Source organism: Aureobasidium melanogenum (genome assembly GCF_000721775.1).
Source record: "Aureobasidium melanogenum CBS 110374 unplaced genomic scaffold scaffold_8, whole genome shotgun sequence".
NCBI classification, from domain to species: domain Eukaryota; kingdom Fungi; phylum Ascomycota; class Dothideomycetes; order Dothideales; family Saccotheciaceae; genus Aureobasidium; species Aureobasidium melanogenum.
This window is the reverse complement of record NW_024470060.1, coordinates 715,064-739,816: the sequence shown is the minus strand read 5'-3', so window position 1 is coordinate 739,816 and position 24,753 is coordinate 715,064. Positions and strand designations below refer to the sequence as shown.

Genomic DNA, 24,753 nt, shown 5'->3' with positions numbered 1-24,753 from the left:
CTTACCCTTTTTCTTACGGTTAGTATAGAGCTTAGATTCTAAAGAGTAACTTCTGCCATGCGCTGTTGTAGTTGTCTTTAGCGGTCGCCATGCTGAGAATCCCGAAGCTTATCTTGGTAATTTCGATGTTGCGGCACGAGCAGTAAGCTCACCAGCATTGACGGCTGATTCGGTTCCAAAGACTTCCAAACATCGATATGCAGGATGTCTTTGAGGAGAGAGTCATGTTCAAGGAGAGCTGACCGCAATGATAGCTCTTCTGAGGAAGTCTTGGTGAACAGATACGGCTGTGCATCTCAAAGCACATGTTGCGTGGCGGCGATGGGACAATCAAGTAACAGAAGCATAATTCATGTCGCTGAAGTGCATGGTGGGGTGGAGATCGAGAGGCTGTGGTGCACAAAAAGCGGAGATGCACAAATACAGTCGTGCATGCACAAAAACAATCGATAAGAGAATAACTATGCCAAGCGACGAATTTCAACGCGAGACAATTGAACGACGGACGAGCATTTGCGCGCGCGACTGGCAGAACATCCACAGACACACAACCATGGCCAACACACTTCTGATCGAAGGCTCATTCGAGGAGCTGAGCGAGGAGCTCGCCGTCTACATCGATGGCCTCAGCCAGTCGTCGCTGCAGTCAGAGATTGCGCCGCTGTTGAAGGAGGGCAACAAGGTCGATGCGCTCAAGAAGATTGTCACCGCCAGCAGCGCCTTGAACAGCGCTCCTGAGAGAGGTGAGTTGTTGCGCTGTTCCGGCTATTCACACAGAACAAAATACTAAACCCTCTGCCATGCAGAATTCGTCGCCGCATACAACCTCCTCGTGCACCTGGTACACCAGTCCGGAAGCCCCGACATTTTCCTGCCCAAACTCTGCCAGAACGTCTCTGCTCCCATCACCTCTTCACCCTACAACGGCACCGGCCTCGCCCTCAATGTTCTTTCTACAATTTTCAACACCCTCTCGCCCGAGCAAGACAGCCGATACCATGTTCTCCTTGCCATCCTCAAGATCGTGCGCAACAACAGCACTTTCGACCAACTGACCCCTCAACTCGCTCAGTTGGAGCAATGGCTGCAGGACTGGGATATGGATGCCGCAGACCAGCGTAAACTCTACCTTGCCGTTGCCGACGTAGCCACCGAAGCCAGCGAAGACGAACAAGCATACCAATACCTGCTCAAAGCCCTGCGCACTGCCCAATCCTCCTCCGATGCCTCGTCAGAGGACGCCAAAGCTCTGTCTATCCGCGCGCTCAAGCAAGCCCTTGCCTCGCCTTCCCACTTTGACTTCCACGACCTGACGCAATTGGACTCGATTCAAGCTCTGCGCACCTCCGAGCCCGTCTGGTTCGAACTCCTCGAAATCTTCAACGCCCAGCAACTCGACGATTTCCGCGACTTCAACGAGGCCAACAGCGACTTTATCGCCAAGGCTGACATGGACGTCACCGCCCTCGAGCGCAAGATGCGTCTGCTGACTCTCGCCTCCCTCGCCGCCAGTGCCTCGCAATCCCGTACCTTGCCCTACAGCACCATCACCTCTGCGCTTCAAATCCCCTCCGAAGACGTCGAAATGTGGGCCATCGATGCCGTCCGCGTGGGTCTCGTCGAGGGAAAACTCTCGCAACAGGAAAAGACCTTCTTGATCCACCGTACCACCTACCGCGTCTTTGGCGAGAACCAGTGGCGCGAAGTTGCCAGCCGTCTTGACATGTGGAGATCCTCCCTGCAGGGTGTTCTCAAGGTCATTCGCCAGGAAAAGGAAAACTACATCCGTGATCGTGAGGCCGAGTTGAGAGATGCCGAGAACCGTGACAAGGGCAATGGTTACAGACCCAACAAGCAGTACAGAAATGCTGTCGAGGTTGAGTAAATGCAGTCATTCGATGCTTGTTTCAGTTCTATATCATGAGGTTATACAAAAAATGGGATTCCTGCTGTTCTTTTTGATCTTTTTTTTCCCCCCTTTAACCAGCGTCTGTTGTGTGAGCTGAAGATTGAGGAGAGTCTCGACGATGTCTGCCCCCCTTCTCTGTTCATAGCTCGATCTCTCGTTGTAGTGATCAAGGAAGCAGCGATGCAGAGGTACGTGTTCAGGAAAATGGAAGACGAAGAAATCAGTCAAGAGACAATCAGTAGAAGAGGTATCTATATACAAGAAAAGATGCAAGTCCGCTCAGCGAAGTTCATCATTGGTCCATCATTAATCTAGCAAACACACCACGACCCCCAAGCCATACGCCATGCCACACTAACAAGCAATGCCCATCATTCAACTTCCACCTCAACATTTACAACGCAGCAATGGTTCTTCTCAACACCTCCAAACCACGCTCGCCAAGTCCTTCTTCACCTTCAGGAGCTGCATCATCAGCAGTCTTGAGCATCCACGCAATATCGCTCAGCAACCCGAGAGGCAGCTCCCCATCCTTACGCTCTTCCGCACGTACTTGCAGGCGTCCTGTATACTCCCATTCCTTGGCTGCGTCCTCTGCACGCTGAATGACGGCATCTGGGATACCACACATAGCTGCACAGTGCATACCGAAACTGCCTTCTGCCACACCAGGCTCGAGTTTGTACAAGAAGGTAATGCGACGCTCGGTGTCATCTACCATGATGGCCATACGCTTGGGCGAAATTTCTGGATGTAAGCTAAATTCTGCTGCCAGGGAGTGGTAGTGGGTGGCAAAGAAACCAATACAGCCAGTGTGGGTAGCGACATGGTGAAGCACTGCTTGTGCAACGGCAACACCATCGTGACTGCTCGTACCACGGCCAAGTTCATCAAGAATCACCAGCGAACGGGGTGTAGCTTCAGACAAAATCTTCTTCGTCTCGCTTAACTCCACCATGAATGTACTCTGACCAGCCAGAATATTGTCATGGGCGCCCAGACGAGACATGATACGGTCAACAGGAGTCATGCGTGCTGCAACGCAGGGCACAAAACAGCCGACCTGAGCCAGGATAACAGCAATGCAGGTCATGCGCAGCACGGTACTCTTACCAGCCGCGTTGGCACCAGTCAAGAGATCGATGCTCGGGTTGTCACCACCAAGGGCAATGTCGTTGGGAATGAAATCCGAGACTGTGTTGAGCATGCATGGGTGACGAAGGTCGGAGAACTCGAGCACACTACGCTCGGAGTCGACGAATTCAGGTCTGCAGCTTGGTTCTCCGAGCGAGGCAGATGCTTTGGACAGAGAAATGAGACAGTCCAGATGAGCAACAATCTTCACCGCGGCAAGCCAGATGGCGTAGTCTTGGTCGAAGCGAGCGTAGAATCTACCGGCAACCTGCTTGACAATTTGTCCGTGTGTTTCTTGCGCTTCTTTCAAGTCTTGAATCAGACTCTCCAGCTCGGGGAAGTAATAACGCTTTGCTTTGGCAGTCGATGACATCTGCTTCCAGTTCTTTGGAATGTTCTTGGCCTTGACTGGGACCTCGATCTGGTAAATCTCCTTACCGTTGTCAACATACTTGGCAGCTGAAGTGCCCAGCTCATCTCGACAACGCTTGAGAAGAGACTGCAACTGTCCTTCGATCTGCTCAATCGTATTTTGGCTCTCATCAAAGTCTTCTTCGACGCCTGGCTTAGGGACAAGCAGATTCTGGTCCTTCGCATGTTCACGGTCGAAGGCGTCAGTCCAGTGAGCAAGTGCTCCAGCGAGATCAGGCATTGATGAGATGAGCTGTCCGAGAACACCTTCGCCCTCACCAAAGCTTGAGAGTAAGCTCATGGTGTATTCAATTTGCTCGAAGCCTTCCAAGACCTTGACAAAATCTGTAGCCTTGCATCTGCCGGCATGAATGCGGGAGATGAGGCGTTCAAGATCGGGAATCTTTGACAAAGATGCAGTGAAGCGATCGGTGATTGTGAGATCAGCATTGAGTGCCTCTACAGCATCAAGTCTTGCGTTAATCTTCACAGTGTCTGCCAGAGGATGACAGACCCACTGGCGAAGCATACGCTTACCAAAGGGCGTGATGCAGCGATTGAGCATGGCAAAAAGTGTGCCTTCGACGCCACCATCGTAGCTGTTCGCAAAGATCTATTTGAAGGTCAGTGGAGTTGTGAAGAAAAGACCAAATTCGACATACCTCAAGGTTGATCAAGCTTTGGCCGTCGAGCACAAGACTGGACGCCTTTCTGATCGGGTCGTACCAGTTGAAGTTGCCAAGCGATATCAGATCACGCTCAATCTTGAGCATCTGAAGGTACCAAATCAGGGCGCCAAGGGCAGAGAAGCACAGCTCCTTCTCCCTAGCTTCTTTGAGTATAGCAGGCCAGGCATCATCGCCATCGTTGTCGTCAGACTTGAAGTAGTGCTCTCCAGTGATCTTCAATGCAGTCTTGTCGGCTGTCAAGAACTCCTTCTCTGGTTTGAGGTGATTCCAAAGACACGTGGGGCTGGTGTTGTTCTTCAGAATACGTACAGCTTTGGAAGAAATGCACGACTTTTCGAGAAGCAGTTCGCCAGGTCTCGTTTGAGCGACGAAAGTCTCAAACTTGGTCATGTCGACATCGTCAACAAAGTCGCAGAGCTGGAATTGAGCCGTTGCAGTATCGACGAAAGCGATACCAAATGCCGGCAGTCCGTCAACCTCACGTTCAGTAATAGCAGCACAATAGGTTGACATGTCGTCCTGCAACATGCCACCATCGACGAGAGTACCGGAAGTCAAGACGGAGGCCAGCTCACGACGAATGACTTTCTCTTCCTTCTTTGGCTTACCGCCCTTGCCGGTCTTTTCATCTCTCTCACGCATGTCTTTGCCCAAAGCGGTCTCCATCTGGTCAACTCTGGCAATCTTGAAACCTTTGGCGACGAACTGATTGGCCCAGTGGTCAAGTGATGCCTCAGGCACACCGACCATACGCATGTTGACACGATCGGTCATTTTCAGATCAAACAGTTGGTGACCAATGGTGGCATCGTTCTCGTACAATTCGTAGAACTTTCCCTTCTTGAAGAAGACAATGGTGTCCCAGAACTTTGACTTGATCTCCCAGTACTGTTTTTCGAACGGGGAGAACTTGGACCATGCCAAAGGAGGAATGTAGAGAGTGCGTGGGTCATACTCTGGGGTACCGGGCCTGTTACGTTCTGCGTCCATGATATCGGCTAACCAGGGATAACGAGCATCGGGTTCCGACATGTGAGCCTTCTGCTTCTTGGCAGGGCCAGATTGTGGTTTGCGTTGAGGCGTCTTCCTGGAAGCGTATGGCTGGACGTTGTCTGGATCAAAGTTCCATTGCTGAGCTGTCGAGGTTGAGGGTATTTCTGGACTCTGACTTGGCTCATCTTCTGCGATGGGAGATGGCTGTTTGGAAGGCTTCCGCGGCTGGCTGGACTTCTTACGTTTGACAGGAGCGTCATCTTCCGAGGCATCATCGTCGACAACAAAGTTGTCCATGTCATCCTCATCAGCAGCAGCCATGAGAGCTTCAGTAGCATCATCCATGGCAAAATCATCGTCAGAGTCGTCGTCTAGTTTCCTCCTCTTGGTAGAGCGTGCGGCGGCATTGCCTGAGCGTTGTCGAAGGACGGGTTCATCATCCTCGTCTTCGGACTCGGCATAGTTGACTTTCTTCTTTCCAGTGCGAACAGGGCTTGAGGAGGGGATCGATGGCTTCTCTAGCGGTACTGCTTGTAGGGGTTGTGTCAGCAAGTGAGTAGGCTGGTGAAGTTGTGACGCAGCACACCATTCTCTTTACCATTGTAATTGGCAGGAGCAGGCGAAGATTGTGGTGGAGGACTTGAAGCAGCTGTAGCCTGACTTGGAGCAGCAGGCGACGAAGCAGGCGCCGTCTTTCGCTGGAAGAAGCCTAGGATGCTCTTCTGTTGCTTTCCTGATTGTGAAGCCGAGGAGGTGGATTTCTGAAGTTTGGGGACACGAGGTGTGGCGATCTCGTTGCCTTCGATGCCTCGAGCCATTCTGTAGTTGATATAGCTGATGTTATACAGACGATGATGGTTGACCAAAAAGTGGTCCAGTCTCGCCTTCGATTCGAGACGAACGCGTCAGACGCGTTGCACTTTGGCACGTCTTGGAAATGGCAGGTGCTATCGATAAGCTTTGGAGTTTGCCCCGACCTCGCTCCCTCCCACCGTGCATATCACAAGCTTGCTTGGTCTCATGTGCCCCTCTGCCCATCTCAGCAATTGCTCCAACGTGTGATTTCGATTCAAAAATTCGTCCAGCAGCTAAGAAGACTGTCTAGATCTCCAGAGGTTGCATCGCATTTATGTTGGTGATTAATATAGCAGCAAGAATTTAGTTTTGGAGGATGCCGCTTTATCATCCTCACGCGACCACCTGCCGCATTCAGAGCTTGGCTGTATTCCAATGACTCGCGCCATCAGATATCGCTCTACATCCCATATGAGAGAGGATGGGAAGTGATAATCCTCTTGCTTATCGACACTAGCGATAGCGCTAGTCATGTCCCACCTGCGAGCCACCGCCAGCCCTCGGCGATCGCCTGAACTCCAGCTCTGTACATGCATATAAAGTTTTGTTTCTGCCAGGTAACAGGACATTGCGCTCCTTGACAACAACCATCATGCTTTCCCTATCTTCTCTGGCCCAATTGACCCTCGTTCCTGCTGCTGCTGCTCAGGCGTTCAACCTCTATGAACATCTAGGAAACCTCTCGCCATACTTCACGCCTCCCAATACCCCACCATCTCTGCTGTCTGGTATTCCAGAATCTTGCTCTGTGGATCGTGCCTTTTTGGTTCATAGACATGGTTCTCGTCAGCCCATTTCCTCAGAACTGCCTACCATTCAGAACCTTTCATACTATATAAACAACAATACCGCCTTGTTCAAAAACCCTCAAGGTCAATTACCATCTGAATTCTCATTTCTGAAGAGTGGATGGTCGAGCGGTTTTACACTCAACAATTTATCTGCTCCTGGCAGGCAACAATTGTTCGACCATGGTGTGGCTTTCCGTCTAGACTATCCTTCTCTGTATACCGATACAGTGCTAGCTGGCGACCAAGACCGCGTGGTAGAAAGTGCTCAATGGTTCATGGACGGCTACTACGGCCGCTACGTCGAGGATGTAGCTGTCTTGAACAAGATCGCCGAGGATAATCTGACCATTTCCTGGATAACTTCAACGGATACGTGCAAGACTTGGGAATATAGCTCAGGAAACGATCTGGTTACAGATTGGGGCAAGGTCTACCTGCCCAGCATCGCCACTCGCATGAACAAAGCTCTGTCCAGTGCATACCCTGGTGTGAACTTTACAGCACAACACGCCCACGGGGCTCTCTGGGCTTGTGCCTATGGTACTGCTGTGTATGGAATAGGTCGCAGCCCATGGTGTGCAGTCTTCAAGCCTCAAGAGATTCTCGGATTTGAGTATGAACTTGACCTACTCATGAGAGGTGCCTTTGGCTACGGACTACCTAACGACCAAGGTCCTGTTCTTGGAAGCCTGCTCGTCAGCAACGTAACCACCTTCCTCCAAAGCTCAACCGGCCAAAACCTCTCTTTGAACTTCGCTCACGATACGACCATCGACCTCGGTTTGACCGCACTTGGTCTTGCCTACGACCAGCAATACCCTGCCACTGGTCCCCCAAACCCCTCCCGTAATTGGCGAACAAGTACTCAAGTCCCCTTCGCAGCTCAAATGCTTTTCAAGCGCTTGAGTTGCAGCAACAACGAAACTAGAATCCAACTCGAGCTCAACGGAGCAAACTTTGATCTCAGTCCCGTAGGCTGTACCTCGGATTACTACGGCACCTGCAAACTTGCCGACTTCGTGGCAACCAAACATGTGCAAACCGCCATGAACATTACAGACGGCGATGCCACTTGGAATGCTGCATGCTTGTAGAGTAGGGTTTCTGCGATGTAGAAATGACAGTTCCATGTAGAGTATTGCTTCAGTGCCAGTGTTTATCAATCATACTTCTTGTAGTGCACAGTTTTTTCACTATCAAAATTGTCCCAAGCCTACCAGATACTGTTCCATCTGCCAGTCACCAGACCCTCTTACAAGAGATTTCCCAAAGAACAAAAAGAAGGATGGATGGTTGTCAAGGAGAGAGTACGAGATCAAGAAGAATAGTATCGTGCATTTGTAGAGCCGTTTACAAACGTAGTCAGCAGATGGGGGATCGGATCGGAGAGATCTCTTCAGGGGTTGGGGAGCCTGTGCTCTTTGTGAGGGTCTGAGACAAATGGGCGAGCGAGGATTCGCAGAGTCTAAGAATGTGCATCAGTGAAAATGAAGATGGGTTGAGACGAAAAGTGATAGTGAAAGTGCATCTGCGGAAAATTTGGCAATGGTTGCTCGTGTATCACTCGGTTCTGGACATAAAAACTTGCGTTCTGGCACGACTTGTTCTTCCCCTGACTAAACCAAAACATCAGCAAAGATGAGCACCATCTCTACAGAAGCCACTTGGGTCACAGCCGACGTGCCCCAAGCCATCGAAAGAGCCAACGAACACAACATGATTGTCTCTTACACCCGTCACAGACGCTCAGCCGACGATGTCACCTACACCTACCAAGTCCCGCTCTCGAAAATCCGGTGGAAAGATTTGGATGACCAGGAGCTGCTCGAAAGTCTCAAGCGAGCCCTGCACACCCGTCTCGATGTCAGTGGCGAGGGATATTCCTTCGTCTGGCGCATGGCAGACACCGACCAAATCGCATTCATTCGTTCGAGAAACTCATTTGAAGCCGCCATTCTTGACCACAAGAATGCAAACAAGAAGATCATCCAGATTTTTGTCGTCAGCAATGATAGTAAGTCAATCCATTTTCTGAAGAATCTTCCAGCAGCTGACTTGTAATCTTGAGACGTTCACTGCCTTCCCGGACTGGACTTCTCCAAGTGATAGAGGGCGCTTCCGATTCTTTCGAACATCTTCCAGGGAGAGATGCCGAGAAAGACATCTATCAAAACACACAAGAGAGGCGGAAAGAAAGAGAAATTACTGCGAGAAAAACGAGGGACTTACAAAGCACTGCCTCCCCTAGCTCACTGACATGTCAATCAACTTGCTCTTTCTCCGTCATCTTTTCCTTCCATCGATATACAGTGTACTAGAAGCCAACAAGATGAATAAGAATGAGTTGAAAATATTCATTAGAAGTCTATAATGCAATATGCAGGAGATTTAAACGAGCTTGATACCACGCTCAGTGAATCCAGTCTTGACGTGCTCATAGACCTCATCAGGGGTCTGAATAGCCTGGATCTTGACGACACGACCCTCTTTGTCAAAGTAGTCAACAACGGGCATGCTAGTCTCGACAAAGGTTCTGAAACGCTTGCGGATGCTCTCCTCGTTGTCATCAGCTCTGCCGCTAGTCTTGCCGCGGTTGAGCAGACGCTCCTCCATGACCTTCTCAGTGCACTCAAAGAACAAAGTGAAGACACTCTTGCAGACGGACTTCTCGAATTGAATGGCCTGGTCCATCTTGCGAGGGAAACCGTCAATCAAGAACTTGTTGATGTGTTCGTTCTTGATGGTGTTCTGCATGGCGTTCTCGAGCAATTGAATGGTGACCTCCATGGGAACAATCTTGCCATCGCGAATGTACTCCTTGATCAGGTCGCCGAAGTCACTGCCCTTGCGGTCTTGCTCTTCACGCAGCAAATCACCAGCGGAGAGATGCTTGAACTTGTAGTCGCGGACAATGTTGGCGCATTGAGTGCCCTTGCCAGCACCGGGACCACCGAGGACGAAGATGACGGTAGCCTCACCCTCTTTGTCACCAGTGGGAAAGAGAGGCTTGTCGCGGTTCATGGCGGGGATGGTAGGAAGGTTTGTGGGAGCCATTATTTAGTGTTCGGAGTGGAGGTTGGAGTTGAACTCTTTGGCAGGTGGAGGCTTCTTGTCTCTAGGGGGCAGGACGTAGTGGGATTTGCCTTGACCTTCTCTTGACTTTGAGAGCTTGTAGAAGAGGAAGGAGCCGGTGAAGAAGATGGCGAGCAGAGGAAAGACGGGCAAGGGGGAGTTTGCGTAAGGGCCTCTGCGGGGCTTGGGGATCTGAGGGTTGTTGTAGTTGGCCGTCACCTTTGTATTCTTGGCGGCTTGAGGGTCGACAGGGGAGGGCTCTTGGGCGAGACGGCGGACAGAGGTGGAGAAGGAACGAGGAACTGAAATGCGAGAGAAAGTGCGTGGTAGAGAGGTCATGATTGCTTTATGGTCGGTCAAGAGATTACGGGGGTGCCACTGCCATTTCCCTCTGGCGGGCAGGCCCAAGCAACGCAGCCAATCACAGAGCTGCACACTGAATGCCGTCATGGCCCGCAAAGGTCATTCAATATTCTTGTCAATCCACCAACTGAGTACTACATCGTTTTTCGCTGTGTTTGGAGCCTTTCGCTGTCACTGTTGGTTCCCTTGTCTGCTTCCAGCACTTTCATTCTTGCAGACCACTCGTTCCTGGAAACACAAGCGCCATGGCCGACTCAGCAGCCCCCGCTCCAGCACAAGCCGATCAGTCAGCAAACCGCGGCAGGAACAACCGTGGAAGAGGAGGCAGAGGAGGGAACAGAGCTCCGCGCGAAGGTCAGGAAGGCGAACAGTCACAAGGCAGCAATAGGAATGCTGGTCGAGGCAAAGGTCGAGGTGGGCGCAGAGGAGGGGCAGGAGGGGCACCCCAGGATGCGAAAGATCAATCCACCACCGAACAACAAATCCAAGCAAAGGGAAAGGCCCTTGCCATACTACCGCAAACCCAGGACGGCGACGATGTCGAAGCCGAGGTCTGCTTCATCTGCGCCTCGCCAGTCGTCCACCAAAGTGTCGCTCCCTGCAACCACCGCACCTGCCACATCTGCTCCCTGAGACTGCGTGCCCTCTACAAGACAAAGACTTGCGCCCATTGTCGAACAAGTGCCGAACAAGTCATCTTCACCGATGATGCCAACAAACGCTTCGAAGACTACAACCTCAAAGAGTTCGCTCACAGTGACGACAACCTGGGCATCCACTATGAGAGTCAGGACATCTTCGAAGACACCGTCCTTCTACTACGCTACAACTGCCCTGATCCTTCATGCGATGCTGCTTGTCTAGGCTGGCCCGATCTGCACCGTCACGTCAAGAACGTCCACCACAAACAGATGTGTGATCTCTGTACTCGCAACAAAAAAGTCTTTACCCACGAGCACGATCTATTCACTCCTCAAGAACTGCGTCGACACGAGAAGCACGGTGATGATATTCCTGGCGCTGAGAACCAGTCTGGTTTCAAGGGTCATCCAGAGTGTGGTTTCTGTCGCCAACGCTTCTATGGCGATGACGAGCTGTTCTCGCATTGTCGCGACCGCCACGAAAGATGCCATCTGTGTGACCGCCGTGATGGCGGTAGACAACCTCAGTACTACATCGACTACAATGCCCTCGAAGTCCACTTCCGAAAGGACCATTTCGTCTGCCCGGATCAGGAGTGCTTGGAGAAGAAGTTTGTCGTCTTTGATTCAGAAATGGATCTCAAGGCCCATCAGCTCGAGGCTCACCCTAACGGCCTGACCAAGGATGCTCGTCGTGATGCTCGCAGAGTCGACATCTCAGGCTTCGACTATCGTGCTCCTCACCAGCAAGACCGTCCTCAGCGCAACAATAACAGGGAGCGTCGTGGAGGCGGTCGTGGACGTGACCCGAATGCCGACCCGTTGCCAGTCTCATCCGCACAGCCCATGGGCCGAGCAGAGTTGGCCTACCAACGTCAAATGGCCATCCAGAGCGCTCAGTCTGTGACGACACGCAGCTTCGGCGGCCAGCTCACTCAACCTACTGAGACTTATGCTGCCAGAGCTCCTGCCAATGCTCCTGAGCCTGCCACTATCACCGCCCCTCGTCCTGATCCTTTCCCGTCACTTGGATCTCTCAGCCTTCAACCGTCATCAGCCACTCCTCGCTCATCGTCTCCAGACCGTTCCATGGCTGGCTTGACACCGCAAGAACAGGCTCGCCGTCTGCGTCACAATGCTGTCAACGAACGTGCTGCCAATCTCTTGCGCAACGACCAGACAAAGCTAGCAGAGTTCCGTAACAAGGTCTCGCTCTACCGTCAAGGTGCAATGACTGCTGACCATCTCATTGATGCATTCTTCGCACTCTTCGATACATCTTCGACAGAGCTGGGAAAGTTAATCAAGGAGCTTGCCGACATCTTCGAGATTACTACCAAGAGAGACCAATTGCTGAAAGCCTGGAACAATTGGAGATCTATCAACGAGGACTATCCATCCCTTCCTCAGGCATCTGGTGGTCAGTCTGGTCCCAGCAACAGTGCAGCATCGGTGCTGGGCAACGGTATCGGGTCCAAGCGCATTCTGAACCTCAAATCGAGCACAGCACAAAGTTCGCGTTCTAACAATGCTCGTTCATATGGATCTGCTGTCGCTCCCCACTCGAGTGGAAACCCTGCAAGTGCTGGAGGCCTGTCCTTCCCTCCTCTGTCAGCTTCATCAAGAACATCAACTCCCGCCGCCCCTCCTGTTCGTGTGAACCCTACACAAGCGACTTGGCTCAATTCAGCACCGGCATCTGCACGTCCCACTCCTCAACCTTCGCGTTCTGCCACACCCAGCAACAGCAAACCTCCAGGTCGTGGTGGAGATAACTTCCCCTCCCTACCCAAGGCACAAAAGCCCACTAGCACAGTCTTCAGCCCCGGCTACACTGGAGCTGGCGTACGACGAGTCAACGCTCCTGGTCCTTCGACTGTTGCGTGGGGTGCTGGCGCAAGCAATGACGTTACAAGTCCACCTGCTGTGGAAGAGACGCCAGAACAGACCATCGTCAGAAAAGGCAAACAAGGCAAGAAACAAGTCTTGTTTAACTGGGGTTGAAGCTTTTGCCGTTATGACTATGAATTGGAAGAAAAGTGCTCGAGCACTGTATATTGTAGAAGAAGGAATTGTTCTTGCTCTTTAGATGAGTACTTCACGTTGGTAGAAAATAGCCACCTTGTTGGGAGACATGAATATGCAAACATTCAACTTGATTTATCTTGACTTTGTTGTTGATTGTGCCTCTTCTTTGTCACAACATATACAAACTAATAAAAACATGATAAAAACACACAAAGACATGATAAGAACCAGACAGAAGCCAGCTGATGCAGCTATCCCAGGTTGGCAGAATACCGAGAGATTCGCTGTAAAAAAAAAAAAAAAAAAAATGCATGTATGTTCTTTTTGGATCTAGAGATACGGTCTGGCAGAGTAGAGGAAATTCGGGGTTAACGATCAAAGTGCAAGTCATCTCTCAGGTCGGCAAAGATGATTGGTGGATATGCTATAGAAATGCATAATCATCATCATCATCAATCAGATCTAGAGATCTGTCCAGAGAGAGTGAGAATAGTAGATGTGCGATAACGAGCTAAACCAGCACGAACGCGTTCGAGGCTGCGTTCGGCAGGGGTCAAGGCATGGGCTTGACCGAGTGTAAAAGGGACTTGGTTGCTTCTTGTGGAGGCAGCAGAGTTGGCGACACGAGCAGCAAGACCATTTTGCCGGGATGCCACTAGAGATTCGGGAATGGTGTTGATGGGGGGTGTGCCACGGGTATGAATAACAACTTCATTCAGGCGACGAGAAAGCGACAAAGCAGGTCTGGGTATAATCGCAGGGTTTGGTGAGGGGTAAATGACCTGATGAGGGCGTGATCTCCTGAAGCGTTTCCTTGGATGTACTTGTGCCCAGAAGGCAACAACACCTTGTGGCCATTGTACCGAGATGCAGACTGAACAGAAGCACTTCTGTGCAAGAGCAGATGTAGGTATGGTCATATCCTGATACGCATGCATAAATTCACCGTAGCTGACCGTGTCGGGACTCTGGTACGACGTCTTGGCGATTGTGTAAGTTTCCAGGACCCATTGGTTGAGTCAACCCTTGATGGCCCGTCGGGACTCTTCAAAGGGCTCAACAAGAGCGGGCTGTGCGACACCAGTCAAGATCCTCCAAGGTGTGGACAAGGCATTGCCTGATGTGCTTGGACGAGTTGCCCACCAGTGGAAGTTTCCCTCATTAGAATTCGTCGTCAGAAAGCGGGTTGGTGGTCGAAGGATGATCTGCTCTTCTGTCGACACTGTTTAGTGTAGCTATCAGAATGCACAATGTTAGGAGAAATGAAATGAAATTCATAGAGAGAATAGCTTTAGGTATTCCAATGGCTGCGCGTTTGTTCTGGCAGTAATCGTGCAATTTGATAGCTCGAACCATCACAGTCCAACATCCTGAGATAAAGTCGATCGTGAAGCCGTGACGAGATAAGAAGTGAGACGGACGAGACCGTGACTGTCATGTGCAAGTGAGTACTGGCTACATAGGCTAGTAAAGTTGCCAACCCTCCACCAAGACGGACTGCATCAACTGCGGTTCGATGGCCGAGTGGGTTCACCATTAGAGACCATGATTGCCAACCGTCTGATCAACATTGGTAGTTCTTGAAGAATAAACTGCCAGAGATAGTCAGTGAAGTCCTAGCCAACACTGTTTCGTATTGAGGACGGCAAGTTTCCTTACCCCCACAAGGGATAAGTTTTTTGACCTTTTGTAGGGCCTTTTACGAGGTCGTTGCTGTCTTTTTTGCGTGGTAATTGTGGTTGTGGAAGGTGTTGTGCTCATGAAGTGTTTCTTCACTATACCGTGGATTGTTTTGATTTGCAAAAGCTTGCAATATGTTTGTTGGATCGACTCGCTCCGTCGTCAGATCTTTTTGCACTTACCGATACCTCTTGCTGATACCTCCTACCGATACCTCTGAAGACTCACTGGTGCTCACTTCTTCAGCGCAAGCACGTTTTACCTCATTCAGAATGAGACTTGCATCTGATCACGGAGATATACATTAGGTTCTTCTTGCAAGCAGAAGAAATTTGAGATCAATTCAAGAAGAAGACAGAAGAGCTGATCATACTTTCCGTTTTCCTGCTTATCATCTCAAGTGCCAACCCTGAGAATGTCCTGCCAGGAAGCTTTGCATCGTAGGTTGCTGATAGTTGACAGAAACGTTTACCAAGAGCTTGTCCGGACACATCTTTCTCAAACAATCATCTATTCAAGAGCATCCTGTAGAACTTGACTGTTGTAACTTCTTTACCTATGGCATGGCCAAACGTGTGAGAGGAAACAACAGGACATGTCGTCGAGCGTCCAGTCGGTCGCTGGACCCTTCCTGCTTCCCCACACAATTGTGCGACTGTGCATAACTTTGTGCAGCAAAGCCCTCCATCTTTCAGCCTCTCAAAAATTATTTGACCAAGCAACCTTTCCCAACTTGCGACATACCACAACAAAACCATCCTTGGGAACGCACTTGAACCAAACAAACTACCCACTGCGCCCCTCAAACCGCAATCATGTCGCGTCCCGAAGACTTGCTGCCGCCCGACCTCTTCTACAACGATGTCGAAAGTCGCAAATACACCACCAACAGTCGTATCAAGAACATTCAAGCATCCATGACAAACCGCGCCCTCGAACTCCTCGACCTACGATCACCATCTCTAATCCTCGATCTCGGATGCGGTAGCGGTCTGTCCGGCGAAATCCTCTCGCAAGTCGAGCCAGAAGAAGGAGGACCACACACATGGATTGGCATGGATATTTCAGCGTCTATGCTGGGACAAGCACTTGACAGAGACGTTGATGGAGATTTGATGCTTGCGGATATTGGACAGGGTGTTCCCTTCCGTCCTGGCTCGTTCGATGCTGCCATCAGTATTTCGGCTATTCAATGGTTGTGTAATGCAGAGTCGAGCGATGTCACACCTGAAGGTCGTCTAAAGCGCTTCTTTGATGGCTTGTATGCTTCTCTTCGCCGTGGTGGTCGTGCAGTCTGCCAATTCTACCCTAAGAACAAGGTGCAAAGGAATATGATCAGTGCCGCTGCAGTCAAGGCCGGCTTCGGTGCTGGTATTCTCGAGGACGACCCAGGCACCAAGAGCGAGAAGTTGTACCTTGTCCTCACAGTCGGTGGTGGTGATCTTGGAAGAGAGCAGGAGGCAGCAAGTAAAGATATCACTGGTGTTGTCAATGGCTTGACCGATGTCGACATTCAGGATGCCCGTCGCAAGAGAGATCAACGCTCGCGCAAGGACATGTCAAGAGTCAAGGGCAGCAAAGCTTGGATTACAAGGAAGAAGGACCAGATGGAGAAGCAGGGCAAGGTTGTCAAGCCAAACTCCAAGTACACTGGCAGAAAAAGAAAGATCGCTTTCTAGACGCTTATGTCTTGTTGCATGTTGCATTGGGTCGCTGGTTCTATGGCAGGCGTCTTTTGGGTTTGCTTATGAAGTAAACGTTTGGAGTCAAGGGCGTTTTTTATGTCACAAGGGAGAGATAGAGTCAAGTAGTTGAGATACCCAATATCGCGCTCCACGAAGGGCTGCACCAACAACATATCCATATTTGCCACTATCTTGCACGATTTGCCACTTGAGAGCTGAGAGAAGCAGAGATGTGTTTAAAGGGAGTTGATAAATGAACGCTTCTCAGTGGATGCTATCCTGTTTCTAGATGATGCCGTGCATTGTTACATGTATACATTGATCAATCACTGCAAACGAGAGCATAGCCTATTCAGGGTTGTTTTAGCGCCTCCCTATGTGCCAAAATCATAACTGATTGGCTTCCACTTCGGCAAAAGTATTTTATATACTATAGAAAGACATAATTGTTCTTGAAAGTGGAGGTTTGTCCAGAGAAGGCTGATAGAATATCGCTTCTCTGAGTGGATACCACCCTGTCTCCTGATACTATTGTGCATTCTATAGCTGACTAGATGTGTTAACACACGGCGAGGATGTAGCTTGAAGATACAAATATATTTCTAGGGCAGATAAGTGGCTATTGTCAGACGCTATCTCCTTGAAAACCTCGCTCTTTTTTCCTAAAAAGTATCGTGAATTGCTAAGCAATAGCTATCAAATCGTACAAGGTGGGAGCAAAGACTGTTCAACTCAATATGCTGGAGGAGGAACATACTGCGCAGTAGCCTGGTGGAACGGTGGAGGAGCACCCTGGCCAGCAAATCTCTCAAATGCCTCTGCTCTGATCCGCTGCAGCTCAAAGCGAGAACTGTTCAAGGCTTCCGTAGCCTGTGTACTTTGGGCAGCAGCTTCATGATATGTGCGCTTTTGCTTCTCGAGTATCTCTTTGCACTGCTGCAAAGCTTTGTGCAACTGCATAGCTGAGTTTTTGATTCGGTCGTGTTGGGCCATATCGGTGAAGATATTGTCGAAGAGGACATCACTGATGAAATGCCCGTTGTCGATGTTGATCTCAGATAAAGGAGGAATGGCGGGTTGGCAACGACGAGCCTCGTCCATATGGCGCAAGGACTCAGAAACACCGACCTGGGCTCTGGAGAGGGCGTCTCTCTCCATCATGTCTACGAATGTGCCGCCGCCCCACATGTCCCAGCGAGACATGTCAAGAGCATCATCCATATCTTTTGCTGCACGTTCCAGGTGTTGCACTGTTGCGTGTAATGCCTCAGCAGCTCGTCGTTGCAGATTTTGATGTTGTGTGCAGTTGTCGGCCCATTGCTTATTGTTCTGCAGACTTGACTCGAGCTGGTCTTCGCCAGGTACCTCAGGTGTAGGGCCATCAAAGATAGAAGAATAAAGCCTATCGAGCTCGGATTGAGCTTGATCGTGTCTAGCCGTTGCGCCTTGCAAACGTTGCTGTTCTTGCTGAGCATCTGCCAAAGCTCTGGTAAGCTCAGCATGCGATTCCTGGGTCTCACGCTCCTTCTGCCATGCCTCTACAAATTCTTTTTCTTCCTTTCCAGCCTTTTCGGCGAATTTGGCTTGGCCTTTCTTGCCACGCATCTTGTACATGTAGCGCGTGAAAGTGCTCTCTTCATACTTGATGTGATCTTTGCGTTCGTCTTCTGTGATGCGGTGCAGTCGCTTGATTTCTTTGTCTGTGGCTGCAATTTGGTTTTGCAGGTCTGTGATGTATGTCGAATTTTGCTTGAGAGCTGAGGGGGCATTGTCTGTTTGCGAGAGGATTGCAAGCAGTTCTTGATTCTTTCCCGCCGCGTGTTGAAGTGATTCGATGAGTCTGGAGCTCATGATGGTATGTTGTATTTAGTGTTTGTTATCCTCAAGTTCGTATCGAAGTTGGATCAGATGGTGCTGATGGATGTACAAGTAAAAGTCGGGAGATAAACGTAATGCTTAACAGATTGTTACCTACCTGAGGCAGGAAATCTGACCTTATATGTGCCCCTCATCCTACCTACATCACAGTGCTACTCATGTCTTAGGCCGACCATTGCTTAGTGGCAGTGTTGAATCCTTCGCGAAGGATTGTCCAGAAGATGAGGGTCTGATCGGGCTGTGTGAACATTCAGCCTCGTGCCAAGCTGCCTGCGCGACTCGTGATTGTCGATCACAACCTCATCTTGTTTCTTCCCCTTCCTTCCTCCTTGGCTGTTGTCATATTGTGTCTATATCAATGTGGCTGAAGGTTTGAGGCTTTGCTTCGACGGACGAGAACCGGAAATAAAATTGATCGCAGCCAGCTGTAGGCTTTCGTGATCCCATCCTGCACAATATGCTGTGCTGCACAGGATTTTCCTGATGGTTCTGTGCGATGACGGAGATGCGATTGCATCAAGCATAGGATTCATTGAAATAGTTGAAGAGAAAGAGAACAAAAGGAAATGATGGGGCGTAGATGTTGATGAGATTTTGACCGACGCCAACGAGCTTCTTGGAGGTGACACGAGGTTCTCTCCATCTCTTCTCCATATCATCGTGCGCAGTAAACGCAATCCCTCCATGAAAGAAACCCAGATTCATTCTGACGTTCTATTTGAATTCTTTTACTCATCTATGGCAATACTACACTCGGCCTGCCATAACGTGCCGTTAATATGTATTGCCGAATGTGAGCAAAGTGCGAGCCGTTGGATAGGCGCCCTAAAACGATACGACAACAGGTCCGTGATGGACGATATTGACCGAGATAGGGCCTCAGAGTAGTTTATGAAGCACAGTAGATCTTAAAGGAACGAACAGTAGCGTTTGCTGTTGATGGAGGCACGCCAGAAATGAATCCTGTCAAAAAGGTGTATCAATATTGTTCAAAGAAGAGAAGAAGAAAAGATAGGACATTATATACTCAAAAACCATCAACTCAAGCACTCTTGACATTAGCAAGCCCAGGACTCTTAACTTCCTCCTCACTCTTCCTCGTCACAACGATTTCTTGAGCTTCAATAGCAGATACAGGGTCTGCTTCACTAGGTCTCCTGTAGTCCGAGAACCTGGCCACGGCTTGAGAGCAAAGACCACGCACAGCAGGTGCACCTCCGAGTTGGTAGTAAGCCAATCCACCTAGAGCGATTGAGAAGCCCATGAATTGGATGCTGGTGACTTTGTCGTTGTAGAAGAGCATAGAGGCAAAGACGATCATGATGTTTTTGAACACACCGCTGAGGGTGAGGACAAGAGAAGAGGTCTTGCCAATCTGTAGGTTGGTGTCAGCATTTCTGGGTTTCTTCTGTTGTTGCATCGAGGGGGAAATCATACCAGAAGCAATGAAGCAAAGTTGAGCAAGAAAGCTGCTGCTGCATTCAAAAGCAGCATAAACACACCCACACGCTCAAAGTCTGCCCAAGTCATGTGTGGAGCCTCGAAGATCAAAGCCAGAACGCCGTTTGTAACAGCACACACAGGAGCAAAGTAATAAAGCGAAACCAGAGGATCCATCTTAAACTCTGCAGACAACAATCGCTGGATCATGACCAGACGAGTGGCTTCGAACACAATACCCAGAAGTTGGTATGCGACACCGAGAACGTTGAATTGGACTTCGCCCAGGGAAGAAATGACCACACCAACAGTGATAATACAGATGTTTCCAAAAGCAGCCAGCGAAGGCTCGGCAAGGCGGAACATCCAGGTAGCTAGGAGTACAGCAATAGGTCCTGCGGCCTTGAGCATCTGCACAAAGCTGACGCTCAGGTAGAGGTACGTAACATTGCCGCAAACCAGGGAGAGCGAGAAAAATAAACCGATAGGGACAATAGCGCGCATATATGTTCGTTTCGTCATGGGAACTTTATGGCGAGAATCGAGGTATCCAGTATAGCGGGCCATGAATTGCGTTACCAAAGCAGATGAGAACATATGCCATGAGGTAAGGAAAATCGGGTATCTGAATTTGGCTTTGTCGAGCATCCATTTGTTGAAGAGGATGACCAGAGAACTCATAGCAATCCATAGTCTGAGGATTTCGCATGTTAGTCGAGTGATGAGGTGGTGATATGCTTGCGTGTCAACTTACGCTATGAAAAACGCAGGATGTAGCGATGATACAGCTGATGGCTCGGTAACCATTTCTTCGCTATGTACACTCTCGCTCTCGCTGATTTCGTTTGCGTATTCGTCCGGCGATAATAATGGTGCGTTCTGCTCCGTCTTCTCATCCAAGATTCCTGAACCCATCTTACGCTGCTGTTGATTTGCAAGTTATCCAAAGAAGAAGAATATTGTCGCACAAGGAAATGTTGCTTCGGGTGTGGGAGAAGAAGCAAAGAAAGGCAAGAGCGGGCGCATATACGAAAGGGAAGGATGCGTGTTATAACATGAGTAGAGCCGCCCACAATATTGCTATCTGAAAGCAAGGGGATTGAATACGAGACTTTTAGGGAGTGGACCGAGTGGCTTTTTGATCCCTTACTGTACCTTTGTCCATTTCCTCTCAAATACAGAGTTTATTTTTCGTTCTAGGGCGATACGAAGAAGGATTTGGGGCTTATTTCCTTAACGTCCTGTACCATCATCGTGCTTACTCCGGAGCGAAGCGGACAGCCAATGTGGCAGCAAAGTTAAAAAGCGTGGGCAGGGCAGCGCAAAACGGTGATTGTGATATTCTCAGCACCCCCACCACAACGCACCCACCAAACAAGGAACTGCTGGTACCTGTCGAGCTGTAAACTATCGGCGAGGCTGCGGGCTTGCAGGAACAAAAACGCCAAAATTAGTACCTGGAACAAGTCGCTTCAAAACACGACGCCGTTTGTTGTCCATTCTGGATGCGCCGGATGAGCAAGCAGATTGTATTGGGTATCGTAGAACGATTCGATCGAGCTGCTATGGTATACTCAGAATAACAGACCGGGTGACCGAACGAGAAGCAGATCAAGTGACACCAGAGCATGCGTGCTATGACTCTTTGAGCTCAAAGCTACACGAGGCTCAGCCAAACAACCTTTTGCGGCGAACTTGGCTTGGGAGCTGAGTTTCTCGTATATGGCGCACGATGCCGTACGCCGACCTGAGGTGTCATTAAACTCAGAGTACGAGATGTGATCAGCGCCGATCTATATTTAATGAGGCATAGATTGACCCTTGAAGATGAATTTACAAAACGAGTAAACGCGTGTGCCTTAAGGTTCTTTGTGTACATATATGCATCGGCTCATCGCATCACTTTTGGAGCGTCGCAACGACCGTTTTTCTTGACAGTTCCATCGCAACGACGCATCTGAAACCTCACGAAGGGCAGGATAAAATAGGAGTTTTACTTTTGGGATTGTTTTTCTCAACGCTGCGAACGCCTCTAGGGTGTATGCGTGCTCCTACATGCACAGATGTAATTGCTGCAGCTGTCATGCGGATTTCTTGCATGAACTCATTAATCTCCTTTTCCTCCGTTCGCTTGAGTTGGCAGGTTCGACGCCTTTGTTTTTTAGTTGTCTACGGCTTGAACGATGGCGCCTGCAGCGCCCTGGTCTAGATCGTCAAGCTTGCTCATGTCCTCCTTGCTAATCTCAAAGTCGTAGATGTCGGCGTTGTCCTTGATTCTGCTGGGGGTGTCGCTCTTGGGAAGAGGGACCTGAGAAGTGTGTCAGCATCGCCGTTTGTCTTGCGCAATATATGATCTCAAGTCGACTTACCCATCCCTTTTGCAAGCAGTAACGGATCAAGACCTGACCAGTCGACTTCTTGTACTTCTCAGCCAGCGAGTTCAGCGTGGGGTCGTCGGCCTTCTGGTTGCGGACAAGGGGGCAGTAAGCCTCAACGACAATGTTGTTGGCTTGACAGTACTCGACAGCTACACGTTGCTGGTTCCAGGGGTGCAGCTAGAAGGCATATTAGCATTCTACGAACCAATAGTATATCTCAGATCCAACATACCTCAATCTGGTTGACATGTGGCGGCCAGACCTTGGCAAACGACTTCAGCTCTTCAATCTGACCCTTGCCAAAGTTGCTAACACCAATAGCCTTGGTCTTGCCCTCCTTGTACAGTCTCTCAAGAGCAGTCCACAAGGTCTTTCTGCCCTCGGGACCAGAGCTAGGGCTGTGGATCAAGAACAAGTCGACGTAGCCGCCTTGGTCGATCTTGTTCACACTCTCGACGAGCGATTGGTATGTCTCCTCCTCATCCTTTCCTGGAGACAGGATCTTGGTGGTGATGAAGACGTCCTTGCGGTCAACGTTGGACTCCTTGACAGCATCACCGACCAACTGCTCGTTGGCGTAGTATTGCGCACTGTCAATGTGACGGTAGCCAGCCTCGAGAGCAGTCAAACACGACTTCTTGCAAGTAGGGCCATGCGACTGGTAGACACCGAAACCGAGGGCGGGGATCTTGACTGACGAGTTTGGCAAAGGCAAGGTAGTCTGGAGAGTGAATTGGGAAGACATGGTGAATGCGCGATTCTGAAGCTTTGTAGTAGAACCAAGTAAGTGGTTTGAAAGAGCTAAGAGACGATGTAGAGGAGACATTGCCTCTCAGCCATGCATGAGGGGTCAACAAATATTGGAGCTAGCTACAAAGTAATGACGACACTACGCGCGCGGTAAGGTTGACTCAAGTGGGGACCATCGTGGACCATCTTTAGATGCGGTCTTGATGGCATCTTGAAGGCAACGAATGCCTGTCAAAGTACATTCAGCGGGGCAGAAATCAACATTCTGGCGGGGCAGAGAAATTCGGCAGACGCTATTCATCCATTTTACAAAATCACATAACTTAACAATCGCAATAACCATGGTTCTTGAAGCAATCAAGTACAGTCGCGGCGAGCTGGATATCCTGGACCAGCTTCAGTTGCCTCATACAGAAGTTTACGATGAGGTAAAGTCTGCCCAGGATGCATGGCACGCCATCAAGGAGATGAGAACTCGTGGCGCACCAGCCATTGCCATTGTTGCTGCCCTTGGTCTGGCCGTCGAATTGGAACTCATCGCTGGAAAGAACGAACTTTCAAACATTGCCGAAGAGGTTGAGCTTTTTATCAAGGAGAAGCTTGAGTACCTGGTCACTAGCAGACCTACCGCTGTGAATTTGGCAGACGCCGCCAGAAAATTGCAGAAGATCGTGCAGGATGCTGCCAAAGCCCAAAACGCTTCTGGTACCTCTGTCAAGGACGCATATGTCAAGGCTGCAGAGCAAATGCTCGTTGACGATGTTTCGGATAACAAGGCCATTGGTGAGCACGGTGCTGACTGGATCCTCAAGAACGCTGCTGGAGGCAAGGACCAGGTCAGCATCTTGACTCATTGTAACACTGGGTGAGTATTTCCTACGCAAGATCTATATACACTCAGATACTGACGTTGACCGAGATCTCTGGCAACTGCTGGTTATGGTACTGCTCTTGGAGTTATTCGTTCTGTTCACGCTAGAGGATCACTCAAGAGAGCATTCTGCAGTGAAACCAGACCTTACAACCAAGGATCACGTTTGACTGCTTTTGAACTGGTACATGACAAGATCCCTGCAACTCTGGTGACAGACTCGATGGCTGCTGCATTGCTTCGTCTCAAAGGACCTACTGAGAACATTGCCGCTATTGTGGTTGGAGCCGATCGCGTCGCCGCTAATGGAGACACTGCCAACAAGATCGGTACCTACTCGCTGGCGATTCTGGCCAAGCACCACGGAGTCAAATTCTTGGTAGCAGCACCACGCACTACCATCGACCTTGAAACCAAGTCTGGAGCAGACATTGTGATTGAAGAGAGAGCAGGCAAGGAGATGACAATGATCAAGGGACCCTGCGTCAAGGGAGCATCTCTTGATCTGAAGCAGATCGAGACGGTTAGCATTGCTGCCAACGGCATCGACGTATGGAACCCTGCTTTCGACGTTACGCCGGCAGAGTTGATTGATGGAGTCGTGACTGAGAAGGGAGTGGTGGAGAAGGGATCAGATGGAGTGTTCCATTTCGAGGATATCTTTGCGGCTTCTGGATCTGAAGTGAAGCCCACGACTGTTGGAGGCCTTTAAAAGGCGAGAAATGATACCCAAAATGCGCGCAGATTCGACATAGACCGAGCTCTTTCTATATACATAACGTCTTCACGAGACTGGCACTGGCCACTTGGCTCTGAGTACTGTAGAATGATGATGTGCCTGACGACATTTACGAGATGTAGCCCGAATCGGATCGTTGGTAGGCTGGTCCCTCTGGGTGGCTTGAGTTGGGATGGGACGGGTGATCAGATCATGAGCCAGATTGAGGGTTGGAGTTGTGCGTTGTGCCATTGGGTTGTGTGGAAGATTCGGACTGGTCTTGTTGACCGGTGGCAGCGAGAAGCTCGTCTATTTTTGCTTCAAGAGCAGAGAGATGGTTCTCGAGGGCAGTGGCAGTTTGTTCGCCGCGGTTGAGTTCCTGGAATGCCTGGAGAGAGTCGTTTCAGCCAGGCCAAAATGAGCACTGTTTGACTGAAGAGTGTGATACCTTGGCAAAGTCGGCATCC

At 50.0% G+C, this 24,753-nt stretch overlaps 14 protein-coding genes across 14 annotated transcripts; 6 read left to right on the top strand and 8 right to left on the bottom strand.

The window, feature by feature from the left end:
• Positions 1-553: 553 nt before the first annotated feature.
• On the top strand, positions 554-1,885 carry M437DRAFT_47246 (eukaryotic translation initiation factor 3 subunit M; the record flags this gene model as incomplete). Its single annotated transcript, XM_041021418.1, has 2 exons — positions 554-743; positions 807-1,885. 2 exons carry the CDS (start codon positions 554-556, stop codon positions 1,883-1,885), a joined length of 1,269 nt encoding a protein of 422 aa, XP_040880650.1.
• A 418-nt stretch (positions 1,886-2,303) lies between these two features.
• Positions 2,304-5,954, bottom strand: M437DRAFT_47069 (DNA mismatch repair protein Msh6; the record flags this gene model as incomplete). Its single annotated transcript, XM_041021379.1, has 3 exons — positions 2,304-4,067; positions 4,117-5,666; positions 5,723-5,954. 3 exons carry the CDS (start codon positions 5,952-5,954, stop codon positions 2,304-2,306), a joined length of 3,546 nt encoding a protein of 1,181 aa, XP_040880649.1.
• Positions 5,955-6,583: 629 nt separating this feature from the next.
• On the top strand, positions 6,584-7,876 carry M437DRAFT_46933 (phosphoglycerate mutase-like protein; the record flags this gene model as incomplete). Its single annotated transcript, XM_041021346.1, has 1 exon — positions 6,584-7,876. One exon carries the CDS (start codon positions 6,584-6,586, stop codon positions 7,874-7,876), a length of 1,293 nt encoding a protein of 430 aa, XP_040880648.1.
• Positions 7,877-8,420: 544 nt separating this feature from the next.
• Positions 8,421-8,843, top strand: M437DRAFT_46451 (uncharacterized protein; the record flags this gene model as incomplete). Its single annotated transcript, XM_041021270.1, has 1 exon — positions 8,421-8,843. The coding sequence occupies one exon, from the start codon at positions 8,421-8,423 to the stop codon at positions 8,841-8,843; it is 423 nt and encodes a 140-aa protein (XP_040880647.1).
• A 327-nt stretch (positions 8,844-9,170) lies between these two features.
• M437DRAFT_47013 (UMP-CMP kinase-like protein) lies at positions 9,171-9,836 on the bottom strand (the record flags this gene model as incomplete). The annotated part of the gene is made up of 1 exon (XM_041021362.1): positions 9,171-9,836. One exon carries the CDS (start codon positions 9,834-9,836, stop codon positions 9,171-9,173), a length of 666 nt encoding a protein of 221 aa, XP_040880646.1.
• A 3-nt stretch (positions 9,837-9,839) lies between these two features.
• Positions 9,840-10,193, bottom strand: M437DRAFT_46468 (uncharacterized protein; the record flags this gene model as incomplete). The annotated part of the gene is made up of 1 exon (XM_041021277.1): positions 9,840-10,193. The coding sequence occupies one exon, from the start codon at positions 10,191-10,193 to the stop codon at positions 9,840-9,842; it is 354 nt and encodes a 117-aa protein (XP_040880645.1).
• A 269-nt stretch (positions 10,194-10,462) lies between these two features.
• M437DRAFT_47107 (uncharacterized protein) lies at positions 10,463-12,862 on the top strand (the record flags this gene model as incomplete). The annotated part of the gene is made up of 1 exon (XM_041021389.1): positions 10,463-12,862. The coding sequence occupies one exon, from the start codon at positions 10,463-10,465 to the stop codon at positions 12,860-12,862; it is 2,400 nt and encodes a 799-aa protein (XP_040880644.1).
• Positions 12,863-13,338: 476 nt separating this feature from the next.
• Positions 13,339-13,806, bottom strand: M437DRAFT_83987 (uncharacterized protein; the record flags this gene model as incomplete). The annotated part of the gene is made up of 1 exon (XM_041028024.1): positions 13,339-13,806. The coding sequence occupies one exon, from the start codon at positions 13,804-13,806 to the stop codon at positions 13,339-13,341; it is 468 nt and encodes a 155-aa protein (XP_040880643.1).
• Positions 13,807-15,381: 1,575 nt separating this feature from the next.
• On the top strand, positions 15,382-16,245 carry M437DRAFT_47165 (S-adenosyl-L-methionine-dependent methyltransferase; the record flags this gene model as incomplete). The annotated part of the gene is made up of 1 exon (XM_041021395.1): positions 15,382-16,245. One exon carries the CDS (start codon positions 15,382-15,384, stop codon positions 16,243-16,245), a length of 864 nt encoding a protein of 287 aa, XP_040880642.1.
• Positions 16,246-16,983: 738 nt separating this feature from the next.
• On the bottom strand, positions 16,984-18,102 carry M437DRAFT_47063 (uncharacterized protein; the record flags this gene model as incomplete). The annotated part of the gene is made up of 2 exons (XM_041021377.1): positions 16,984-17,275; positions 17,366-18,102. The coding sequence occupies 2 exons, from the start codon at positions 18,100-18,102 to the stop codon at positions 16,984-16,986; spliced, it is 1,029 nt and encodes a 342-aa protein (XP_040880641.1).
• Positions 18,103-19,270: 1,168 nt separating this feature from the next.
• M437DRAFT_14542 (TPT-domain-containing protein) lies at positions 19,271-20,346 on the bottom strand (the record flags this gene model as incomplete). The annotated part of the gene is made up of 3 exons (XM_041018769.1): positions 19,271-19,504; positions 19,567-20,263; positions 20,324-20,346. Coding segments are annotated over 3 exons (954 nt in total), but the record flags the coding sequence as incomplete, so codon positions are not given.
• Positions 20,347-21,730: 1,384 nt separating this feature from the next.
• M437DRAFT_46747 (aldo-keto reductase) lies at positions 21,731-22,692 on the bottom strand (the record flags this gene model as incomplete). The annotated part of the gene is made up of 3 exons (XM_041021314.1): positions 21,731-21,877; positions 21,939-22,124; positions 22,180-22,692. The coding sequence occupies 3 exons, from the start codon at positions 22,690-22,692 to the stop codon at positions 21,731-21,733; spliced, it is 846 nt and encodes a 281-aa protein (XP_040880639.1).
• A 346-nt stretch (positions 22,693-23,038) lies between these two features.
• On the top strand, positions 23,039-24,280 carry M437DRAFT_47244 (Methylthioribose-1-phosphate isomerase; the record flags this gene model as incomplete). Its single annotated transcript, XM_041021417.1, has 2 exons — positions 23,039-23,562; positions 23,617-24,280. The coding sequence occupies 2 exons, from the start codon at positions 23,039-23,041 to the stop codon at positions 24,278-24,280; spliced, it is 1,188 nt and encodes a 395-aa protein (XP_040880638.1).
• A 217-nt stretch (positions 24,281-24,497) lies between these two features.
• M437DRAFT_47207 (uncharacterized protein) lies at positions 24,498-24,686 on the bottom strand (the record flags this gene model as incomplete). The annotated part of the gene is made up of 1 exon (XM_041021408.1): positions 24,498-24,686. A coding segment is annotated over one exon (189 nt), but the record flags the coding sequence as incomplete, so codon positions are not given.
• Between the last annotated feature and the right edge of the window lie 67 nt (positions 24,687-24,753).